This window comes from Pistacia vera, unplaced genomic scaffold, assembly GCF_008641045.1.
Source record: "Pistacia vera cultivar Batoury unplaced genomic scaffold, PisVer_v2 Contig456, whole genome shotgun sequence".
NCBI classification, from domain to species: domain Eukaryota; kingdom Viridiplantae; phylum Streptophyta; class Magnoliopsida; order Sapindales; family Anacardiaceae; genus Pistacia; species Pistacia vera.
Window position 1 is genome coordinate 87,937 of NW_022196286.1, and position 10,830 is coordinate 98,766.

Consider the following 10,830-nt stretch of genomic DNA (forward strand, 5'->3'; position numbering starts at 1 on the left):
CCCAGATCCGGTAATAATTCATAGACCAATCTCAAATAGACACGACACCCTGACTAAACCTGTCAAAATTAAAATCATACAGTCACTCCGTAAAGTTTGTTCACATGAAATCCACATGTCACATCCATCATCCATACCGTTTTCATCAATTATTAATCTCACGGTCCACAATCTCTCCGTTCCCTGTCAATTGTCACAGCCATCAAACACTACCGTCTCTCTAACACACCACTACCACCACCACGAACCCCACGCGCTCTGTCACTCGCTCACTCACTCGCTGAGTCATCAGTCAGAGTCAATTCTCCCTGGGACCCTGATCCCAATCCCAACAGAATAACAAACTAGAAACCCCTTAACAAATTCCCAAATTCCCAAACCCTAAAAAGAACATTTTTATCGTTTTAATTAAACTAAACACAGTGAAGAAGCCGATTCCAAAGAGAGAGAAATCTAGAGAATCTCTCAGTAGAGGACCCCTGAAATGGCGTCCTCTAAAGTCATGAAATCTACTAATTCGCAAAATTCGGATCTCTCCAAACGTTCCTCTTCTTCTTCCATTAAACCACCGGCTCAGCAACAACAACTACAACTACCGCAACAGCAGACGCTCCCTTCAGCCATGACGGTGGACGGAATTCTCCGCGACGTGTACAACTCGACAGCGGTGTCGACAACGACGGACGCAACTCTGCTCGACGCGCAGATCACGTTGATCGAGACGAACGATCATAATATTGGTGATAATAATGGTAATCATAATCAGAGTGAGGAGCAGAACGGTATCGTTTCTATGAGTTTGGGGAAGAGTGTGGATGATGTGTGGAGAGAGATCGTGTCGGGGGAGAAGAAGGAGATGAAGGAGGAGGCAGCGGACGAGATGATGACGTTGGAGGATTTTTTGGTGAAGGCTGGAGCTGTCGATGACGTGGATGAGGAAGGTGGATCTGAGGTCGACGTGAAGTTACCGATTACCGAGCGGTTGAGTGGTGGGATCTATGCGTTTGATTCGGCCCCACCACCGAGTCCCTTTCAAGTGGAAGGTGCGATTGTGGGCTTCGGAAATGGAGTGGAAGTGATTGGTAGTGGTGGTGGAATGAGTGGAGGGAGAGCGAAGAGAGGGAGAGTGATGTTGGAGCCATTGGATAAGGCAGCGCAGCAGCGTCAGAGGAGGATGATCAAGAATCGTGAGTCCGCTGCAAGGTCTAGGGAAAGGAAGCAGGTTGAAGAAGGTGCTTTTTGTGGAAATGAATTTTTTGTTTAGGAAATTTAATTTAATTTTATTTGTTTATATCTTTTTGCAGGCCTATCAAGTGGAATTGGAATCCTTGGCAGTGAGGCTGGAGGAGGAGAATGAACGGCTGTTGAAAGAGAAGGTAATTCTACTAGTAGAATGGTTTTTTTTTTTTCAAGGATAATTGTTTAGTTAATAGTGCTTTTAGCAACTTTCTATGCTGTATATTTGATATTGGTGCCAGTTATAGTGTCTAAGGATCTTATGCTTTGGTTATTTGGTTATGTTATTCTCTGTTTTCAAGATGAGGCAACCCATTTTAAGAAATTATCATTGTTCACTGGAGGAAGTGAACAAGATTAATCAGTGATTTATGATTATCTAGCAGGCAGTTTAGCAGATTTTATGTTTTTGAATAGTGTTATTTTTTAGTTATCAGTTGAATGTTATTTTGCTGTGTGAGCACAATTATGTTTAGGTGCCTGATATTGTGCAGAATAAGAACATTTGTTTTAGATCTTTGTGCATATGCGTATAATTTTATTTAGTTTGTTTGGGATGAAAGAATGAGACGATACACTAAAAGCGGATATCAAACATTACTCATTTGTGTTTCTTCTGCAACATTGTCATATCTTTTATTCTATGTGGATAATTTGGTCAAGTTATGAAACACAAATGTATCCATATGCCTTAAGTTTAAGTAATTTGGTCTTTTACAATCAAGAAATAATGTTTTTCCCTTATAATCTCTTAATTTCATGTTCTTTATCCCCTCGATCCCAGTTCCATTTATCGTTAGGCGTGCCTTGACTCTTCTGATCAATTTCTGTTATGTTAGTAAGTTAGTTACAGATGACACATGTTAAGAATCTCTTTACAGCTATGAAATATTAACTGATACAGTTCATTAACCTTTTCTTGGAGAACTAAACCTGATTGTTTTAATGCATATTGGATTAGTTGGTTTGCACCACAACTGTGACAATGTCATAACAACATCAAAAACTGTGTTTCTTCATTATGCTCTGTTCTTTTGCTAAGACTTTTGGTCCCTAACCGAAAGTTGAAATATAAATCCTTTGACTCTCTCAAACTTCGTCAATTAACTAGATATAAAAAATTTTAGCCTTACCTAATTAGATGGTCCAAGGAGCCAATTCAATGCACCTGTTTTCTGTTGGCTTTGTTGATGCACTCTTGGTTTTGATTTCCTAAGTTTGTATGGATTTTTATAGACTTTTCAAATTAGAACATGTGATTATGATTATGGCACTGCTTCCAAAAAAAAAAGTGTGTATTTATGTTACACGACTCTTCCCCTAGTGTTTATGGTGTATACAGAGGTGTTCATCAATAAGTTGGAGGGAAGACCAGGTGTTATAGATTAGTAGTCTGATTATTGATGATGGATTTAGTTAGGGTGAATTGGGAATAAAAAAGGTCAAGAAAATGGATGACGTATAGCATATCTCAGGATCACTTGTTACTGTTGTCATTCTCTTTGTTATACTGTTACAACCTCCGTCCTCTTTATTGATTCATAACGTCTCAATGAGAGTAGCCACAAGAGCCTTAGATAATTTTTAGCTTTGTTATAACATTTTGTATTCATTATTAATATGCTTCTGCATCTGATTTATGCTATGAAAATATTTATTATAACCTGTGTAGGTTGGTAGGTGAATTATTACTGATTCTATTGTTGTCCAAAATGTGGTTATATTGAACTTGTATATATTTGTACTGTATTGTTTGGTTGGTGCCATGTGGTTTTGATTTCTACTTTTGTCCAATTTGCTTATATGATAGCTAGGTTTATGATGTATATGTGAACTGAAATCTGTTTGTTATTTGTTCAAGTTGTATTAGTTTACCAATTGATGGTTAGGACCGTGCCTTCTGAGTCAGTTTTCTTCAAGTCGTGTTGTCAACTTGGATTTTTCTTATTCTTGACTGACCAAATTTTTTCATGTGCAGGCTGAGAGGACCAAGGAAAGGTATAAGCAGGTAAAGTTTTTATCCTCTTCTTCAAAAAATGGCCAATCATTGCATTTTGGTATGAGGAGATAATTGTCAGGTTAATGGTGGAGTAATTCAAGCATAAAACATGGAAATACCTACACCTGAGCTATATTCAGGTTTGCTAGTATATTTGTAGTAAAGGACAAGCATAATTATGTGTTGAGAATGATAGCTTTGTTTGTTAGCATACACACTTTAGACAATCTTAATTTGCTACATAGCTTGTAGTCATTATGATTTCAATCACTTTTTAAAATGAAAATAATTAATTTGTAACTTAAACATAAATGACTATTACAATATATAAAGTATAATCTTTTCTAATCTTTTCTAATTTTGTAATAGTATATATACATAATTCATTCAGTTTGGGTTTTGAGTTATGATATATCTCTAAAGGCTGAACTGAATCAAATATAAATGAGTTTTAAATTGCATGAACATGGAACTGTAGAAAGCCAGATAGGTTAGGTTGGGTTAGGTTTGATGCAACATGTTCTCTTGCAAAGCCCTATCTACAATACACAACATTCAAAAGTTACATTGTCAAATTTTATCATTATCTCTAATCCAGTACTCATGAAGCTAGTTAGAACATTTTTGGAAGCATTTTGCTTTTATATAATCTGACCTTCGGGACCATGGGTCTTCAATATTCATATTTGATTGTATGAATAAATTGTTGAACATGTAACTGTTGTCATATGTTTGGATGTTGATGATTGTTAAACCTTGATAACCGCAAGGGATTGATCGAATGAATGGCCCCTGGCTTATAACCCAGGGGTTAAGAGGTTTAAATCTTCTTGGGTCTGTAAAAGTCTTCTTGGCGGTCCCTGACTACTAAAGGTGGTGGGGTACAATTTTATTCTCGAGTGTGTGTCATACCTCAACATCTTATTGTGCATAAGGGAATTATGTCTGCATGGTTTTTTCTGTAAAATTTACTAGTTAGTTACTTCATTCATCAGAAACTATAAGAAGAGCCGATGTGAAGAAAACTGATTTAATGTTTTACTTCATTTATGATTTGACCTTCAGTGGTTGGTTTATTTTTATCATATGTCTTACTGAGAACAGACGAGGAACAGGATAGTGTGGGGCATTAAATAAGTAGGACCTAGTAAAGTGAGTTACTCTTTTTCTGATTTAGTTGTTGATTTTTCCTGCAGCTCATGGAAAAAGTGGTTCCAATTGTTGAGAAGCAAAGACAACCACGTACTCTTCGGAGGGTTCGCTCAATGGAGTGGTAGGTTATGTTTTGTTTTGAGCGTAATGCAAAACAAACACCTTTCTCTGACATAGGGATGAAGCATGGCACCAACATCATTTTGGTGAAATATCTTTATTTTAAAAGTAGTTATTTCAACCAGATGATCGTTTGAGAGCAGTAGAATTGATTGTTAATACAAAAGATGAAAATAGATTCTGTCCTCTTTAAGTAATTGAAAATTCCTTACTATTAAAAGAGAGAGAGACAGACTTTCACCAAGTGAGATAATGTAGATCGAGTAAGTAGATTTATGTAGTTAGGGGGTGTTGCTATGCAGAACTTGTTTCTTCAAATTGCCTTTATGTTTTGAGAAACAGAAGATTCTGGATTAGTAAACTGTATTTATGGGTCGACGAGCAATGTCAGCTCTTTAACACGATATAGATTGGTGAAAATTCCTTGCTTTGTGAATTTTCTGGTAAATTAGTCGGTGACAAATTTATGCCATTTCCTTGGGATGTCATATGTAATATTGCTGTTTCTAACATGTGAATAAAGCGATTGACCTCGGAAAACCTGATTTTCATCAGGCGATGGACGCAATTATCTGCCAATGTATATTTATTTTCTAGTTCAATATGAATCTGTATCTTTTTCAAGTTTTCTGAATTCAGATTGGTTTGATTCCTTTCTCTGCAATTATGTGATTGATTTTAGTTTCTTATATACCTTCATATAGAGATAATTGAGAATGGGAGAGTTTTCCGGCAACAATACTTGGGATAAAATAGCTAAATCAAATATAGATCCATCATCCATGTGAATTAACAGTTGATGCAACCTCCACGTGCAGGTGCTCATGTTTTGTCCTCCTAGTCCTATGCAACTGCTTTTGATAATTTAATTATAAACACTTTTATCGTCTTCTTCTTGGCCTCTTTTGTATATGCTTTTTTTAAAAGCACTTTTGTTACTCTCGATCCCATTGTCTTTTAGTCCTTGTTTTTACATTTTCAGCAGAAGTTGGCTGCACCCGCATCGAAAGTTGCAATTTGTATTAAAGCTCTTGCCCCATACCCACAAGTTTAAAAATTCTTAAAATTTTTCTTTTACAAAGAAACACTTTAAAATAAGTACCCGGGGCAATTTTACTTGTAATTGTTCTTTCAAATAAACTCTGGAATTGTTTTTTTTATTTAATATATGTTCATGGAACCAATATGATAAGGTTGAAGGAAACAAACAAAAATTGGAGGGAAGCTGAATTGAAGTGTTGTGTTTTTTTTCTTTAATACTGGGGAAAATCTTGTAGTATCTTAAGTAACTTTATGTCATTTTCCCAAAACCCTTTTGTTCTTGTTCTTATTTTCCTTTTAATCTTGTCTTTGTCAATCTATAATTCATTCCTTTTGTTAAAATATTATTTGTCCAAGCTCCCCCACTTCCAACACTAGAATTTCTTTGACAAAATTATTTACACTCTTTGTGATTGTTTTCATGTCCTCTTCTGTTTCTGCACAACTTTTTACATAAAAATCATGTCTTTCTATTGGGAAAATTAATAAAGAAAATTTTATGTGGCATGAAAGAGAGTTTTACTCTTTTGAGAGAGCACTTCTCTTGGCCACATAAAGCAATTAAATCATTTTAACACTTTGACTTGGTTAAAATTTTAAAGATAGTAACCACTAGCCTTGTGGTCAAATTGAGTTATCTAGATGGGATATATAGAAGTCTTGTGTTTAAGTCTCACAAAGTAGTTATTTACTATATTAATGATTTATTTAGCTCTTTTAGTTGACGTGTTCGTTTGTAGAATATTCAATAGATCTAGAGATTAGTAGAGATACGTGTATACTGACCTAAACTGTGAGACACCTAGGTTATATAAAAAAAATAAAAAATTTCAAAATAGTATATCCTGCCTTGTAGTTTTCAACATTTCCATGACCAAAGCCTTTTGTTCTTTTCATCTCGCCTGCAAAACTTTTACAGTGTAAGAATCTGGTGAATATTCGTCTTAATGTGCGTCATAAAAACATACATTAAAATCATAAAAACACAAGATTTTGGAAATGTAGGAATGTTAAATGAAGTTGCTCTATAAACAAACAACTAATAGAAGCTGCATATATTATTAGTTAATTCTCCAGAGTACACAAATTGGCAAGTGTTTCTGCATTGAATTTGTCTGTAATATGGACATGTTTCTGGTTTCCAAATTGCATATATCAGAAATGTTTCCTCATCTCACAGTAAAAGTCAGATTTTATTCCCTCAAAAAGCATCAAACTATGAGCACCATTACGTTAAACAAAGCAATAAAGAAAGTAAAGAAAAGCTGAAGACTTGGTAAAAGAAAAGAAAATTAGATTCCCACCTCCCCAGAAACAAATATTTATATAAATATTTGCTATTGTATATAAAGACTGCATGCAGATTTATAAATATAATAATCACAAAGCTAATCATTTTAGAATAATAATCCCCGTCATTTTTTTACAGTGATGACCCAATTCAATTCAATTCCTCTTTACTTTTCATTTAAAATTATTTCATTTCATCTCATTATCTAACCTTTTTTAAAGTTGAGAGGTTTGTTTTTCCACAAACAAAATCATTCCAACTTTTACTGTTTATAAACAATAATAAAACTCCCACTTCCATCTCTGTCTTCCATATTCTAAACCTTGCATGCCAAGCCAACTACCCAAGCACTTCTGACATCTTCTACAGTACACTTTTTCTCCCCACTACTTTTCACCCATGTAAACATAAACAATTTTTTTTTTTTTTATAATTCAAATTCCTCGGATTTATTTTGTAAAAGCGAATTCCAAATTAAAGCTCCCGTCAAACCTTATAATATTTAAGAAACGGTAAACAATGTCTTTTTACCATATAAGTGCTTGTGAAGGAGGTTGAACCCCTGCTAAACCCAATAGTTTTCGGGAAGCAAACTCGAGTTCGAAATTAAATTGGAGCCCCACTAAGCTCAACAATTTTTGGGAAGTGGTAAACAATGTAGGTTCTTATGAAAGAGTTTGAATTCTATTATCTTTAAGAAGCGATAAATAATCACCTTTAATTATGTAGATGTTTATGAGAAAAGTTGAATCTCAAATCTTATGATAGTTGGAGTACTCATAAGATTTGAGATTCGACTAAACCTCATATAATATATAATATTTTTTTACAACATAAATGTCATCACGACTCACTCATTTTATGCATTTTGAGTAAAAATGTTTCAATTATATAGATATATCACCGGTTATTTCAGTGCTTAAATTATAAAAGGATTAGATTATAAGAAAATACAAATATGTGCAAGAATTTTTATTCAATAAATAATGTCAAAATGTGAAGGTAAATTGTATGGGAATGGTCACATTATTGTTGTTATGCATGCACATTTCTCAAAATTCTCTTTTCTTTTTCTTTAATGTGCAAAAACCTTTTTTTCTTTCTCTGTGACCCAGTTGCCTGCCAGAGAGATAAAAGTTACAAAGGTCTTAAACCCCTTGAAATCTAATCATATCATTCATCCTTCTTCATCTTTTTCACCTCACTAAAACTACACTCACACCCTGAAACTCACTTCACTTCATGAAGAAGATCTCATCCTTCCTTCTCTTCTTCTTCCTCTCTTTTCTCTTTCTCTTCTCTCAACCTTCTCATTCCACCACCATTCTTGTTGATGGTGTTTCAGAGTGGAAGAACCCAACTGTTCATGTGGGAGACTCCATCAGTAAGTAGTTTTTTTGTTTTTGTTTTTCATGTTTTGTTTGTTTTTTGCTGCCAGCTTATATAACTTGCTTCCATTTTCACTCCTCCTTTCAGTCTTCAAACACAAGTATAACTACAACCTCTACATTTTCAAGAACAAGAATGCCTTTAATATCTGCAATTTCACTCAAGCTACTCTTCTCACCAAGCCCAAGTCCACCTCTTACACGGTAAATGACTCAAAAATCTCGTTTTTTTTTTTTTTTTTCCTTTTCTTTTCTTTAATGGGTACTCAAGAATTGGCTTAAAAATCTTTGTTTTGAACTCTAACATTTCATATAATTTATTTCTACAATGAAAATTATAAAGTGGCATCCTTCACGCCCTGGTTTCTTCTACTTCACCTTCAACAATGGCTCTTTCAAAACGTGCCAAGCCTCCCAAAAGCTCTCCATAGAGGTTTCATTACCACATAATGCAAGCACTGTTTCTCCACAGCACCCGCCAATGGAGGCTCCGGCACCGGTTTCAGGCGGTGTTGTTTCGTCTTCTCCTGCATATCCATGGCCTTTCCGCCCCCGCCAAGACGCTGCTTCTCCAGGTCCAGCACCGTTGAGTGGTGACGCTACTGCTCCTGTGACCGTGCCGTCTTTGGTGCCGGTTAAAGGAGGCGGCATGCCGTTTATTAACAGTAACCCTGCCGTTCCTTTGCCTACTGGTGAAGTGGATTCCGCTACTATAAAACCTGTGCCAACTTCTGGCCAATACAGACAGGTACATTCAGTTAGTTCATAATTTTACACTAAAAAAAAGAAAAGGCACAAACATTTGTCAAAACATTTTACATATCTCAAAGTTTGTGACAGTTATCATGCTTTCAGAAAATATGTTTGTGCTAGTTTTGAATCTAATGATATTTATATGTAATTTGTTTGCGAGGAATGTATTAAAAGAATTTTTTCAATTGTTACTGAAATTTTGTGTTTTAACGCATTTCTCGCCTCAGGAATGCTGTTTAGAAAAATCTCACATGAGAATCTCAATATATTTATGTAGATGAATGAATTTTTTTTTTAATTTGAAATATTTCTCTTTTAAGTAAGAAAGTGTGTCAAAATGAAGGGTTGTACTTGAAGTAAACTTGTATAATTTGAACTCTCAATTTATTTGGTACATGTTGAAACTTAAAAGTGGACAAATGTAGTGGGGTGGGGATGGTTTGATGGACAGTTGATTGGGAGTTGTTTTTGATAATGTTTGTTTGGTTGGGTGGAAAATGCAGGTGGTGGTGGGGTTTCTTGCAGGTCAAATGGTCACATTTTCTGTAGTTTTCCTGATGCTGTAAAAAAGAGGTGAGACAGAAAATTGTGGGCATTTGTATAAAGGCAATTAAACAATTATGTAGTAGCTAGCAGCAGTAGTAGCAGGCTTAAGTTAGTTTTGGTTACCAAGGGAAAGTAAAGTAGCTTTAAGAGTGATGATTATTATTATTGTTATATTTAATTCACCATATTGCAGTATGTATGGTGAATTGGTGATTGATGCTTTCTTTCTGATCTTTGGTTTTGATTTGATTTGGTTTTACCATGCCATTGATTGCATACTTTTTCTTTTTTTTTCCTCTTTATCCCCACCTCTTTCTCTTTGCCTGCTTTTCTTAATTGGACCATTGATGTCATTTTGAATTCCCAAGACCTTTGACCTGTTGGGCATTTCCCAAAATTTTAATCCAATATACTACTTAATAATATAAAATTTTATAATATTTGGTCATATTTTATTTCACGTTCAATGTTATAAAGATTGAGTATCCCTTTCAGAAACTTTAAACTCCAAATTGTAGTACTAAGATCTCATGGCATAATTCTAAGCCATAGTTTTATGGATTCAAATTCTCCTTATTCATCCGGGGGAAAAAATCTATGGTACTTCCAGTCTGTGAGCTTATTAGCAACTAGACTTGTGCAATTCAAGTTAAAAATCGCTTGTGTCACCGTCGCGTGTTTACATGTTACCCAAATGATTAGACTATTAGGTGAGGATAACTATTTTCATGTCTTTATAAGCCTAAGATATAAACCATGTCTATTCAATGTGATTATGTGAGATAATAACATGGGCTTACAAAGGCAAGTAAACAATATAGTTTAATTAGGGCTGTCCTAAACCGGTTTTCCCCGAATATTCGGGTGCCCCTAAAAGGGTACCCACAAACCGAACCGCTTTTAGGGGTACCCGAATTTGCATAACTTTGCATGAATTTTAATTTTTTACATTTCAAATTTCAATTTGTGAATACAATTCTTTCCATAAACTAAATCAACTTTTAATTTAATAACTTAAATACTTAAGATTTGAGGCTTTTGCTTTTTGCTCTTTGAAAGTTAAAGGAAAATAAGTTTAAAAACTAGGTTTTTTATTTTTTTTATTTCTTAATAAATTGGGTACCGGGTACCCGGTTATCTTAAAATAAATACCCGAACCGAAAATTCGGGTATCAGATAATAAATACCCGAAAATTCGAGATTAGTTCAGTTCAGTTAGCGCGTTCGGTTCAGTTAACGGTTTTTTTTTGCACACCTCTAAGTTTAATAAGCTAATCTTTTGAATAGTTGGTAACCGTTTAACT

At 34.7% G+C, this 10,830-nt stretch overlaps 2 protein-coding genes across 3 annotated transcripts; both read left to right on the forward strand.

Annotated features, from left to right (window-relative positions):
* Nucleotides 1-350: 350 nt before the first annotated feature.
* Nucleotides 351-5,131, forward strand: LOC116144793 (G-box-binding factor 4-like). Of its 2 annotated transcripts, none has more exons than XM_031430223.1 (4): nucleotides 351-1,232; nucleotides 1,305-1,376; nucleotides 3,215-3,244; nucleotides 4,432-5,131. In XM_031430223.1, the coding sequence occupies exons 1-2, from the start codon at nucleotides 485-487 to the stop codon at nucleotides 1,355-1,357; spliced, it is 801 nt and encodes a 266-aa protein (XP_031286083.1). In that variant the 5' UTR covers nucleotides 351-484; the 3' UTR covers nucleotides 1,358-1,376; nucleotides 3,215-3,244; nucleotides 4,432-5,131. The 2 variants fall into 2 exon arrangements, with proteins under 2 accessions (XP_031286083.1, XP_031286081.1); XM_031430221.1 differs by having other exon boundaries at nucleotides 351-1,222; nucleotides 4,432-5,109.
* Nucleotides 5,132-7,979: 2,848 nt separating this feature from the next.
* On the forward strand, nucleotides 7,980-9,802 carry LOC116144799. The gene is made up of 4 exons (XM_031430230.1): nucleotides 7,980-8,223; nucleotides 8,316-8,431; nucleotides 8,571-8,975; nucleotides 9,484-9,802. The coding sequence occupies exons 1-4, from the start codon at nucleotides 8,082-8,084 to the stop codon at nucleotides 9,544-9,546; spliced, it is 726 nt and encodes a 241-aa protein (XP_031286090.1). The 5' UTR covers nucleotides 7,980-8,081; the 3' UTR covers nucleotides 9,547-9,802.
* The last annotated feature ends 1,028 nt before the right edge of the window (nucleotides 9,803-10,830 follow it).

Bases quoted from the DNA above. Each gene is read 5' to 3' on its own strand.
- LOC116144793 (XM_031430221.1), top strand. From the start codon at position 485: ATGGCGTCCTCTAAAGTCATGAAATCTACTAATTCGCAAAATTCGGAT. The intron at 1,223-1,304 runs GTTGAAGAAGGT...ATCTTTTTGCAG, and splicing joins GGTCTAGGGAAAGGAAGCAG to GCCTATCAAGTGGAATTGGA. The intron at 1,377-3,214 runs GTAATTCTACTA...TTTCATGTGCAG, and splicing joins AACGGCTGTTGAAAGAGAAG to GCTGAGAGGACCAAGGAAAG.
- LOC116144799 (XM_031430230.1), top strand. From the start codon at position 8,082: ATGAAGAAGATCTCATCCTTCCTTCTCTTCTTCTTCCTCTCTTTTCTC. The intron at 8,432-8,570 runs GTAAATGACTCA...AAAATTATAAAG, and splicing joins CCAAGTCCACCTCTTACACG to TGGCATCCTTCACGCCCTGG. The intron at 8,976-9,483 runs GTACATTCAGTT...TGGAAAATGCAG, and splicing joins CTTCTGGCCAATACAGACAG to GTGGTGGTGGGGTTTCTTGC.